The sequence below is a fragment of the Pholcus phalangioides genome, unplaced genomic scaffold, assembly GCF_987345545.1.
Source record: "Pholcus phalangioides strain wild (caught in Gottingen) unplaced genomic scaffold, Ppha-v1.0 ptg000004l_1, whole genome shotgun sequence".
Lineage (NCBI taxonomy): Eukaryota > Metazoa > Arthropoda > Arachnida > Araneae > Pholcidae > Pholcus > Pholcus phalangioides.
The window spans coordinates 23,904,644-23,918,633 of record NW_028301597.1 but is presented as its reverse complement, the minus strand read 5'-3'; the positions used below and the strand labels follow the sequence as shown (position 1 = coordinate 23,918,633).

The window sequence follows — 13,990 nt, the reverse complement described above, 5'->3', positions numbered from 1 at the left end:
TTATTTTGATTTCATCCCGGTAGGGAATCTGATAAGATGTTTCTTTCAATACAGATGGGTCAACAATGTATTTTTTTTCCCTAGCATTGTCACGATAACATTAATTTTCAGCACATTCTTTTTCGTTCATAATTCATCCCAGAATTTCCTGTTACGATACTGGATTTTGTATCATTAACCAAACTAATTGGTAGGGAGTTTGTGCAATATGGAATACCACTTTTTTATTTTTTTCGATTATTCCAATTTAAAACATGATAGAAACCTTAAACTTTGGTTTCTTGTCTTTGCATTGACACGTGTATTGTATTTATAAGATAAAAGGCATTTAAAAAAACCCATTTTTACGTGGGGTAGTGTGGAATAGTCGGATAATGTGGAATAAGGGGGGGGGGTCTCAAATAGACCAAAAACAAGATTTAATGAGTTTATGACAATAAAAGAATGAAAATTTCATCCTTTGCTTTTGTAGTTGATGGTGTGGTGGTGTCACAGTCTATTTACAAGAGGCAAATGCAATCCTCCTATTCTGTCCCAAAACAGTCAAGGTGGGCCCACAGAGAACAGGACACACATTATTTCTGGACTCTTCTACCTTAATAAACTTTCTAACTTGAGATATTCTAGCCTGATTCAGATAATATTTATGTTATCTATACCTTATATTATAATATAATACTACCCGACACACTATATGTGAAAAAATGCCGTTCCATCTAACCGGAAAGAATTGAAAGCTACAAAATATCACAGCACAATAAAATACAACTTGTTATGTTGCACATTGTGCTTAGTTTCAAACTATTGGAAACATTTTCAATAATTCATAAACACCTTTGAAAACTTGCGTAAGTAAATTTTATAGTAAGCAGAAAACAACATTTCTTCTATAGCAGCCGTGATGATGGTTACAACCGAGAGATGATGACTCCATAGCATTTCGAAGTTGAAGGCTATACCTCATTGTTTCCCAACCTTTTTTGTCCCATATCGCCCCACTTCTTCAGAAGGTTTTTCTCCCATCGCCCCACAATGCAATCTAACCCATAGGATCCTATGTTATACCAGTAGCTTCTACCCCCCCCCCCCTGGAACTTTTAACCCACACGTTGGGAATCACTGCTATACCTGAAGGCAGAGAAAACCTGGTATTTCATATTACCTGACTATTCCATTATATTACCCGCACTTTCTATACATGAAAAATTATGGTGTAATTTTTGTTTCAGAAAGATATCAATAAGAAATCTACGAGAGAAGTTCGTATTTTCTATTTTATTGTCATGGAAAAAAAAAAATAAAGACAACAAAAGACATTGAATCTGTACAACTAGATCTATATTATCTACAGGAAAAAAAATGATGCGATTTTCTTGTCAAGTTTTGTTTAAAAATATTCACAAAAAGAAAAAGTAAAAGAGCAAATAAAGCACGAACAAATCGATCTTCGAATCAATCAATGAAAGAATCCGAATTTCTTACATCTCTTATAGTATATATACATAATACAATATCTTACCACGAAACATGCATTTAGGAAGACGTTTTTATTTTCTTTGGAAAAGAAGAAAGAGGGGAAAAGAAATGTTTATCGAGTTGGAGTATTTTTCGGGATGAAATGTGGAGCATTTTAATTGGAACTTATTTCAAGAAATTTGATTATCTACTGTTTTTTGGACGATTGCGTAATTATATCTTGTTATTGATGCTGATTTTTATTTGTGCGTCGATTGGATCGGACTCGCGCGTTTGATTCTTGTAATTCTGGTCCGAGAAACTCCTAAGTACAGTCAGACTCGGTTATAATGGCATCGAAAAAATTGCTTGGAAATATATTGTCGTCGTATCTGAGGTATCAACACGACCGTGGTTCGCTTTTTCCCGAAACATTTTGAATATGAAAAAACCATAATCAGGTGTAAAAAATGAAATTATTTCACTATGATTACATATATAAGGTGACTTTTATCAAGAAAATTGAGATCATGAACGTAATTCTTGCCAAAAAAATGTTTGCTAGTTGTCGGCGAAATTGTCATTTATTGCTTATGAATAACCTTTGGCTGGAAATGCAAGCTTCTAACGAATTAAAAATTATTTTAAGGAGGAAAAAGTTCCACATGACAAACAATATTAATATTTATAATCGCATTTTTATAATATAATTTATAAATTATGCCGAAATCATCTTCATTCCCGATTTCAACATTCGAATTAATCCAATCATTGTTGAAAAAACGGGATATTTTCCAGGAATTTCTTGGGTGTCAAAAAAAAAAATGTGTCACTATATCCGAGGTCGTTGCATTTTCGTCGACCTTATGAGCAAGGCTGGTTAACAGTTAACATTGTCCTTCATAAGAATCAGCTGGGAAAGTTAATTACGTTACAGACGTCTTTATTATGCCCCCCCCCCTCCCGCAAGGGGAGGGGGCTTACAGGGCTGCAGCCGGGGGCCCGACGCAATTCGTAATTTTTTTTTTTTGTACTATAAATTCATTATACAGCGGCCCGGGAAAAATCTGGCCTGTGGTCGAAAAGATCTTAGCCTTAAGATGCTCGTCTGTCACCATGAAGGGTACCGTCAAAGGAAGGACATAGTTGACAAGTTCTTTCCCTACCGAACTTGAGACGACCACTGATAGATGGTGCCTCAATAAGCTCTCGCCGAAAGTCCCTTCTGTCCAAGATGAGGACAGAAGTATAATCTGACTTCATAGAGAGAAAGATTTCCAACCCACAACCAGTGCCGTCTTAAGGCATGGGCCCACCCGGGCATGGCCCGGGGGCCTCGAGCGAAGAGGGGCCTCACAAAAATGAGATTTGGTTGAAATTTTCGAGAAGTTCTTCGCTAGGGCCTCGGAAAAATCAATTGGTCCGGGAGCCCATGCAACTCTTAAGACGGCCCTGCCCACAACCTTCAATCTGTAGTAAATTGCTGTATGGCGATATGACCGGAGTTGGTGGTTGCGGCAAGGTAACACATTAGAACCTCTCGATAACGGACACCCATGGGAGAAAAAATTTCGTCCGCTGACGGGGCAAAGTCCCTGCTAATGGGGAAGCACGATATACAGTGGAACACCATTTACGCAACTTTCACATTCATACGACGTTTGGCTTCGGTCGAAATTGTTTCCCATACATTTTAATGTTAAAAATGTTTAATGTAAAAGTGATACACCGGGGTGGTGGTTATGCTTAATCACCAATCGCCTCGATATAAGGAAAGTTGGATTAAATTTCACTACATTTATCACTTTTACCGGCGATTCATTTCTCAAATAAAATTAGAAAGTCTAAAAAATATATGAATAAACTTATATATTACTTTTATTCTCTTCATTAAATCAATTATGTCTGTCCGTACATGATACGTGCAATATTTTGCAATAAAAATTAAACTAAGTGTGAAGAAGATAAAAAGATTTTCACCAACAACATTATCAGTCTTGCAATGTTGGCTTTCTTTGTATGTATTAACAGGCCCGAAGCCAGAAATTTCGTTCTTACGAAAGTGATAGAACAATAGGTTTGGCCATCTTTCCCCCTTTTTTCGGTCATTTTCTCACATTTCTGGGAGGGGGGAGGGGCGCAGACCCCCAAGTCCCCCCCCCCCCGCTACGGCCTTGCGTATTAATGAAACAAAACAGACTACATTACCATTCGAATTCATCATCCTGGACTATGGCTATGTTCAGTTAATTGAGTAATTAATTGAAGATTTACTATATTCACTAACATGAGCCTGGGATTAAACATAATATTAGAATTGGATTCGATAAATTCTCGGTTAAGGACCAAACATTAATAAATTAGAATTTGGAAGAAAAGAAAATTGTAGTTTGCCTGATTTTACTGTCCGCTATAACCGGGAGTGAAATAAATACATATTAAAGCCCAATTTCTACGGGACCGGGGGGGGGGGGTCAGAAAAAAGGCCGGAATGTCCGTCGTTAGGGTAGGTTCCGCTGTAGTAGTCTTTCTGCAGGATGTAGGGACCATGGTCTTTATAACAGAGTTTGACTGAATGTAATCTTGAAAATATGTGTTTTTTACGCAAGGTCGTTCTAACAAGTGTAGAAGGCTGGTGCTCAACTATTTTTCGTGTAGTCCTCCTAATCGTGTATATAGCCTACTTATTAATAAAAGTCACCGAAAATTTGGGCCAACCCTCCCCCCACTGTTCGACTCGGGGACCTTGGCTTTGGAACAACCGTTAGGATACAATTAATTTCAACTAACATCCATCTGGCTGAAGTTTTTCACTGACCCGAATTGAGACTCGCAAGACTTTTAGAACTACTAAATTAATTTGCTAAAAAATGATTAAACAAAACAACAACAATGAGTTTGATCCCCAGCACTTGCCGGTGTCATTTAGAAAGATATTGTAGAGGGCTGCAATTTTTTTTTTTGCTTTCCTCACTAGGCCGTGGCAACGCCATCTATAGCAGAAAGGCCTTCGCGCCATGCTCGTAACGACCACCGAAGTTTTCACCTGTGGCCTTTCGATATAGCAGTCCGAGCAGACTCATGCGATATCTTTACATTTTTTTTCAGTAAATCATTTGATCATTTTTGTCGCACCACGGTCATTTTTTGCACACGACGGCTAATTAGACCGGGACCTACAACTTATTACGATTCCGAACGGCGGGCTTGTTTTCATACTCATCGAGAGGTTGGTGCGCTAATCCCTCGATGGGAGACTCAATGCGGTAGCAATTTTTTCTGCGGTCATGTCACCGTTTCTATTGTACCCCTGTGTCAGGAAATTTTTCTGACAAGGACGAACCGGGTATCGAACTCGCGACACCTTTAAACATCCTTTGGTACTTTAGGTGAGTATCTTATCGACCTGGGCTATCGCGCCCTTTTCAGTAAATCCAATGGCTACAGGCGAAATGGCCTACTTCAGTGACGTCACGAGCTTCGCGTGGAGGCCTTCTGCTATAGATGGTGTCTGCCGTGGTTCCCCCTGATCATACGCGAAGAACGAAATGGATGACTCGATCGATAAAAATGGCTCCACATTTCTTCGAATGAATTCGATCGGTTTTCGTGGTTTTCAAACACGAATAATTAAATTATTACAATGTTTTCTTCAACACCGAAATTTCTCTACGAACAATTTCTTGATATGTTCGGCTCTTTGCTTCGCTCTTTGTCAGAACATCTCGTGGAAGGAAGTCATGTGAATTGGCGTCGCGTCGCCGTTGTGGACTGCGCCCATGGCGTGGTGGGATTGCGTCGTCGTCGTCATCATCGGGTTCATGGGATTGCTACCTTCAAAGTCCAACGAAGGATTGCCAGAAGTCTGTGAAGACGACAACGGGCCGTCGGATGGTATCCCACCGCAGGATGGCACGGGACTCGACTCGGAAAAAGAGCTCGTGGCTCCGGGGCTGTTCATTCCAGAAAGTGGCCCGTGCGGCCCTCCGTGCATGTGAGGACCGCCAGAGCCTTGTTCACTGCTTATGAGGTGCGAATCTTGCTGCTTTAGATTGTTTCGCCTCCACTTCGCTCTCGCGTTCTGGAACCACACCTGAAAGCAAAGACATTCCTTCAGTTCCAATAGTCCAATTGAATGGTATATGGTCAGCAATATAATCATAGCGGTTTTCAAATAAAAACAAACAGTTTATCATTTAATAAAATGCGAATAAACGAAGATAAAATGTTTCAAGGACATGAAATATATTTTCCAGTTCATCTTCAATATGTTGCTTGCCCCTCACTAAATTATCCAAGACGAATTCGGCATCAAAATTAAAAACCCCATTTAAACTCATGACTGTCCAGACTGTGGAATTAGAAACGACAGATTCACCTACGCTTCACGATCAATGTAAGTAGGTGGCTTCCAAAACGCCCTAATCCGGACTGATCCGTAATCTGGACCCTTCTGTCTGGTTACACTTTTTTTTTAACTTGAACATTTGATTGATTTTTTTACCCAAAATCAATTTTGACTGTTTTTTGTCTACTTATTTTCATTCTTGAACCTATTATTTCTTGATTGAACAATAGAAAAGAGAAAACCTTTTTCTAAATATCTTCTTTCAGGAGATTTTATCACTTAACTGCACTCCTGTTCGCAATGCATGATTCTTAGGGTTGGTCTGATTAATCGATCAAATTGTTAATCGCAATTAAAAATATTACTTGAGTTAATCGACTCGATCAATTCGATTACAATTTTTATTAAAACCTTGTGAATTAACTTGTTTTTTTTTAGCCGATTATAGGTGTCTCTCATAAACATGTATATGTTACCGGCAAAGTATGAAATCCAGGCATTCTATAGAATGCCTAGGCATTGTATTTTATACCGCCCCTCAACAGATCCTTTTTCACGAGAGCGAAAGGGAAACGTTTCCGGGAAAAAAAGAAAATTCTGTGAAATTTTAATTTTATGTAATATTTTATACCGCCCCTTAAGAGATTTGTTGGAAGAAGATATTTCATACTTTGCCTGGGTTGTGTTTAGGCATTCTATAGAATGACTAGTCATTCTATAGAATGCCTAGGCAAAGTATAGAATAAAACCGGTATTTCATACTTTGCCTGAAACGACCAGGCATTCTATACAATGCCTAGGCATTCTATACAATGCCTAGGCATTCTATAGAATGCCTGGATTTCATACTTTGCCGGTAACATATACAAAACATTTGGATAAGTGACCATATTTAAAAATATTTTGATCAATTTATATTCAATGAAAACTGATGATTTCAGTTTCAAATTGAGTTTGATGGGAATGTAGGTGTCGCTGTGAAAGTTCTACATCAAGGGAGACAACATTATCCGAGAAAAAAAAAAGTCACGATAGCTCAAAAGAATTTTTTCCCATGCTATGATATTGGTCCGTTCCGTCGTTCTTTGCAAAAGTGATAGCAACGCCTGAATAATGACAAAATGCGAGATTCTAATAAGCGGCGTCGACTGTATCCGATATCCATAAATATTCACAACCCTGTCAATATGACAATTCGTTATAAGTGATATTTTTAACATTATTTTGGTAACGTTCGTTGTAACTAGTGTTGGTCCGATTAGTCGATTAATCGGGTCGAGTTACGACTAATTGTTATAATCTCAAGTGAAAAATTTAGTTGAGTTAATCGACTCGATTAGTCAGGATGTTTGAGAGCTGACCACTACGCTCATCATCTATAGATGATGGGAGTGGTTTAATCCCATCCCTAATTAATAATAGTGGTTAATTGAAATCCCTAGTTAGAGTAAAAAGAAAAAGAAATATTGAATATAGGCCGAAACACTTAAAAAAGTTAACTTCCAAAGAGGTATTAACCAGCACTTAATCACGGGAAATTACAATATCAATAAATTAGCGTGAAGAGTCATATAATTCGTATATGTGCTAATGTCATTCACCAATAACGAAATTTCAAGGAATTGTGGCAGGGTTTTTGTAAAAGAAATTACGATTTTTCTACTGTAATCTGCATAGCATTATGATCAGGTGCCACTGAACTGATGCCGTTGTTTGCATCTCTTCTGAATTGGCGTTGCTTGTACTAAATATACGCTATTTCTTAGTACTAAATACCGTAAAATGTATTAATTCGCGACACGATATTCAAATTGATTAGTTGATGAATAAAATTCAGTTGTTTCCTCCTGTAAAGAGTTTTTACGTGTAACACTTAAGTGTACTCCTACGAAAAAAAAATGGCTTTGCGGCAACTTTATTTACATTTTCGGATGATAGGTAGTGTAAAATAACGATGTTACTTAATTCCCTCGAAACAACAAAAACTGGTGAGGAATTTTGAAATATACCGAAGGTGATTTTGAATGAAATATTATGAGGGGAACGAAGCTCTTGCCAGAAATGATAGGTAACGCCAGACGAGCTGCAGTAGTCGTGTTTTTACAGTCCAACTTGCGCAATCACGATCGTTTCGAAACTTTAAAATGTGCTCTAGTAGTACACAAATTTTTGTTCGTTGTTTGAAACTTTTAGGTGCGATACGGGACGTGTAAAATGTCTGTTAAAAATTCTAAAATTCGTCACATCATTTGGTTCCACTGAAAACCTAAACTTAGTGCTTTCAGGGCTGCAACCACGATAAATTCCGTCTTAGGAGAGTCTACTGTAAGTGCCATAAGAGTAGGATGCTGTTTTTACTATATACATTCCCCTCGACAATCCAGTTGGAAATTGTCCGGTGACAGGGCTGAGAAGGTCGCCAGACTCACACTGACACACAAGAAGTTGTCATATTGTCTGTCTGGTGGGATCACCGTGGAATAATTTTCTATGACTTTCTCCCGAAAAGATATTTCCTGCTTGTTTTTTCCTGTATCATTTTTTCTTTCCAAACAATAAATTTCTGGCGAGAACTTTGTTCCCACACTTAATATAAAGAATATCGTTGTACCGGTTTCCATAATATCTTTAAAAAAACATCGTTATAGATGAATTTATCGTAGTAAAGGATATCGTTGTATTGAGAGGAGATCAACATTAAACTATAGACAATTCTAAACAAACTATGAAAACATATCGTTGTAGAAGGATTTATCGTTATACAGAGTATCGCGGCGTAGTGAGGTTTCACTGTATTATATTTAAAACAATAAATAAATCGTTTATGAAAATAGTTATTGCTATTGAAACATCTCAAAAAAAAAAGAAGCTCTAGATCTGTGTTTCCCAAGGTGGGCGATGGAATGGTCCGGGAGGTGATAGAAGCTACGGATTTAACATAAGATCTTACGGGTTAGATTGCGTTGGGGGCGATGGGAGAAAAAATTTGAGAAGGAGGGGGCGATGGGACAAAAAAGGTTGGTAAACTATGCTCTAGATCAGTAATTCCCAACGTGGGCGTTAACTCTCCCTGGGAGGTGATGGAATATTCCAGGGGGGCGGTAAAAGCTACTCGTATAACATAAGACCCTCTGGGTTAGATTGCGTTGGGGGGCGATGGGAAAACAAATTTCTGAAGAAGGGGGCGATGGGACAAAAAGGTTGGAAAATTATTCTCTATATCAGTGGTTCTCAACCTTTGGACACCCACGGCCCGGTTGATTTCTTTTTTGGTAGTGGAAAGCCCGGTCATACACACGACTAATGGGAAATAAATGGGTGAAAATGAAACGGTGAACCACTCACGGCCCGGCTTGACTGAGCCGTGTACAAACACGTATTGGCCGCCAAACGTATGTCAGGGCCCGGAGGTTGAGAAACACTGCATATCATCTAATATGCAGCGGTCTGTGTATTCCCTATTAAGAAATCCAGATGTTTTCAGCGGAAATTACATGCAGGAAAGTTCAGTATATTTAAGACGCAAAGATTCATTTACTCGAGTAAAAATTAAATTAAATCCGCGGGCTCAAATCTAAAACCGGATTTTCCCAATACCTTTTGAACGCCAAGACATCATCTCTCATCACGGAATCCTTCCAAGTTTGAAAACCACGTTTATTTACCCTGTCATAAGCATGACTCTATACATTATTTAGATAATTCAATTTTCATACGAGTAAAACAAGGTGTGGGGAGGGTTCCAAACTTCGTGGGAGGAGGGTGACGATAAAATAAAAGAAAAATACGAAAATGGAAGGCAGAGAGCACAAGAAAAACACGGTGGAAGCAAAAGAAAATAAATTGTTCGTATTTAGTTTTTTTTTTTTTTTTCCTGAAGATGAAGAGGAGGAAACGCATTTTTCCGAGAGAGACAGCATTTTCGCCCCACAAGACAAGTTACTTCTTTTCTTGGCGGAGCGTTAAAGGAAGTGACAAGGCGTTTTAGATTAGAAACTTCCAACTTCTTTTTGGGCTCATGGTTAGCAAGAATAGATGCGAGTATGGAGACAGCTGCAATCGAACACACGTACGTATAGAAATATAAAAAAGAGGAGAGCCGAACCACGCGTGGTACGTGGTATAAGCAGAGAAAAAAGAGAGAACCGAATGAAACTTCAACGAAGTCGAAATGTTATTAGATACACTTTTTGGAAAGTTTTCTAGGAAGACGTTCGTGTTAAAATGTAGAAATATCGTTAGCGAATTAGAGATACGATTTCTTTTTTTTTTTGCTGCGATATATGGTTGCATTCAACACAGATGTGCTCTTAAATTAAGCGTGATGCCGAGTAATGTATACACGCTAATTATTTAATATGCATTGAAAAGGCTGTTGACTAAATGTTTTCGGGAGATTTGTCATGCGACGTGAGACATTTGTATCCTTCCGACGTGTTTTGGGCCTCAAGTATGAAATTCGATGAAAGACGAATGAAGAGCTCAGTTTGTGTTTGGGGAATCATCCACACACTCTTAGCCCGAGGGTTCTTAACCTTTTTCAGCCCGCTTCCCATAATCGACGCTATGATAAAATTCACGACCATCCATCGGTTTATTTTATTGTTTTTCAATTTGCATTCGATTCAATTGCGTTCAATTCGCATTCGATTCAATTGCGTTCAATTTGCATTCGATTCAATTGCGTTCAATTCGCATTCGATTCAATTGCGTTCAATTTGCATTCGATTCAATTGCGTTCAATTTGCATTCGATTCAATTGCGTTCAATTTGCATTCGATTAAATTGCGTTCAATTTGCATTCGATTCAATTGCGTTCAATTTGCATTCGATTCAATTGCGTTCAATTTGCATTCGATTCAATTGCGTTCAATTTGCATTCGATTCAATTGCGTTCAATTTGCATTCGATTCAATTGCGTTCAATTTGCATTCGATTCAATTGCGTTCAATTTGCATTCGATTCAATTGCGTTCAATTTGCATTCGATTCAATTGCGTTCAATTTGCATTCGATTCAATTGCGTTCAATTTGCATTCGATTCAATTGCGTTCAATTTGCATTCGATTCAATTGCGTTCAATTTGCATTCGATTCAATTGCGTTCAATTTGCATTCGATTCAATTGCGTTCAATTTGCATTCGATATTTTATTCAATTTGCATTCGATATTTTATTCAATTTGCATTCGCTTTTAAATTCAATTTGCATTCGCTTTTAAATTCAATTTGCATTCGCTTTTAAATTCAATTTGCATTCGGTTTTTTATTCAATTTGCATTCGGTTTTTATTCAATTTGCATTCGGTTTTTTATTCAATTTGCATTCGGTTTTTTATTCAATTTGTATTTTATTCAATTTTTATTCAATTTGTATTTTATTCAATTTGTATTTTATTCAATTTGTATTTTATTCAATTTGTATTTTATTCAATTTGTATTTTATTCAATTTGTATTCAATTTGTATTTTATTCAATTTTTATTCAATTTGTATTCAATTTGTATTTTATTCCATTTTTATTCAATTTGTATTTTATTCAATTTTTATTCAATTTGTATTTTATTCAATTTTTATTCAATTTGTATTCAATTTGTATTTTATTCCATTTTTATTCAATTTGTATTTTATTCAATTTTTATTCAATTTGTATTTTATTCAATTTTTATTCAATTTGTATTTTATTCAATTTTTATTCAATTTGTATTTTATTCAATTTGCATTTTATTCAATTTTTATTCAATTTGCATTTTATTCAATTTTTATTCGACATTTTATTCAATTTTTATTCGACATTTTATTCAATTTTTATTCGACATTTTATTCAATTTGCATTCGAAATTTTATTAAATCTGCTCGTTTGATATTTTATTCAATTTGTACATTCGACTTGGAATAGTATTTTATTAGAAAACTGAAAATTACTGATTAACAAAATGTTTAGTTTTCGAAATTATGCGTGGGTTCTCAACAGCTGAACCAACAGAGCCTGAGGCCAGAGCCCCGAATAGAGCAGTTGGCCCCAAATTATTTAAAGTTTCCACTAATTCTTAAATTAGTTCATTTCATTAATTTTGAACTTTCTGGAATTATTTCCGTCGTTAATTTCACTTACTTTTCATTAATTCTGGAACTATATATTTTTTAATGAAAGAAAGAGAGAATTTAAAATTCTCATAATTTTTTTAATGTGTTCATGTTTTTTGAATAGTTCTTTTGAACATTCCTGCACCTTCTATAATAATGAAGGTTTAGACTAGTTTAAATTGACTAGTTTTTGGGTGCCGACATATACCGAGAAGTATTATATTGTATATAAAAACAACAAAAGATGGCTGCAAAAATGTTTGGAACCCGGCCCCGGCCGCCGAAATCATCAAGACCCCTGAAACCAGTGAAGCAGCATATAGATTTGTTACCGATTGTAAAGTGGATTTGTATAACCAAACCATAGGCGTACGCAGAATTTTCTCGGGGAGGGGGTTAGAACCCCAAAACCCTCCCTTTGCGTACGCCAATGTAACCTGGTGCGACCCATTTCAGGAGCCTCCCCTACCTAAGTTTGGGTCGCTACCCGTACGTTAAGAATCCCCTACTCTAAGCCTACGACAGCGTTTGTTAACCTTTCTTTGCCCATGTAGCACTCTTCGGTGGTGAGCCCGTTTTAACCATGGGTTTCTCCGTTCATTCAAGAGCAAGACCCTTTATAAAAATTTGTAAATTTATAATAAACGAAAATTTTATAAATTAAGTCGGTATCAGAGGAACCCTGGTCTAGAGTTCAGTGAGCTTCCCACTTGCGGAAGTGGGGAGGTACTCATTCCGTCTCAACATCGACATGGCTGCCCCCCTCCCCTTCCGGGTAAAGTGATCTTCTGAGGCACCGTACTTAGCTGGAAGTTAAGACCTACTCTCACTTACATACTTATTTTCGAAAGTCACCGTTTCGAAAATCTAAGTCCTATGATTTGGAACCCCCATAGACATGAGGCTATCGTGCCATTCCCGGAAAGACCCATGCGTTAAGGTTGTCCTGGGTCTGTCACAGAAACAGTGCCCATCTTAATGTAACATCTATGGGAAGTTCTGAGAGGATTCTATTCTTTTCTCTCCACCATGTTTCACTTGAAAACTTTATATCTTCCAAAAAGCCCTGGACAAAGCAGGAATAAAGAGGCCTACAATTTAGAGCAAAGATGTTTCGTTTGCCATGTGGTTTGAACTTTGTGACCCTCATAATTATGGGGAGGGGGTCCCTGGACAAATGTTCCAACTGCCCATGCAGATACCAGGCTATCATCCCTAAGCTATCTAACAAAGGAGACTAGTGAAAATTTTGTATAACGAGTGGCTGAAACACACACCGCGAACCCTTTGAAATCTTATACGGACTCTATTCTGAAGAACACTGTTTTAGGAGGATCCTTTATTGTAGGGGATCATTAAATTAACCTCTGTTAGGAAAACTCACTTTTCACTCAAATAGGGGGAAGGAGAAGCCAATTTAACTATTTTGCTTCCTATTCAGTACTTTTTACTCATCACACCTATCGATGTCTTGGGGTACCCTAGAGCAGCGTTTCTCAACCTGGGGCCATATGCCCCCCCCCCCTGCGGTCCTGAGATTCTCCAAGGGGGCGATGGGTGAAAATCAAGTTGAAGGGGAGCCCTGACAGGCTGATAAAAAGCCACAAAGAGCTGTGAAAAAAAATCGGGTGTAAAGAAATGAAATAAGATAGGGGAAAATTGTGACTCTACTTTCAGAATGAAGCGGAATTGCCCAGAGAGCCAGGGCCGCCTTAACACATGCACCCACGCAGACACATCCCTGGGCTTTGAGTGCGTAGGAGGGGCCACAGGATAATGAGATTTGATAGTATTTTTTTCCGGAATGAATATGTAAATTAATGCAATTTAATAAATAAATTATGTTAAACGCTACTTGCCCAGAAAAGTAGCGTTGCCCCTGCCGTCCCCGATGCTGCTAAAATGGCCCTGCATATAACCAGGGCCATCTTAAAACATGGGATTCTCCAAGGATGGCTCTAATGTAAATAGTGTGGTGGGGGGAAGTCTCTACATATGGTAAGATTTGGTACCGTGATTTCGAAAGTAGATACGTAAGCTGTTGTTTCCAGCTAATAAAAGGCTCCAGAACATCTTTTTGCCCAAGGACCCATGGATGTGAGACG

At 37.7% G+C, this 13,990-nt stretch overlaps 1 protein-coding gene across 1 annotated transcript in view; it reads right to left on the bottom strand.

The window, feature by feature from the left end:
- Positions 1-1,280: 1,280 nt before the first annotated feature.
- Positions 1,281-13,990, bottom strand: part of LOC149086943 (LIM/homeobox protein Lhx9-like) — a 69,123-nt gene continuing 56,413 nt past the window's right edge. The window contains exon 4 of the mRNA XM_089231151.1: positions 1,281-5,548. Within this exon, the coding sequence (XP_089087277.1) occupies positions 5,171-5,548 (378 nt within the window). The 3' untranslated portion in view covers positions 1,281-5,170. The remainder of the gene's footprint in view (positions 5,549-13,990) is intronic.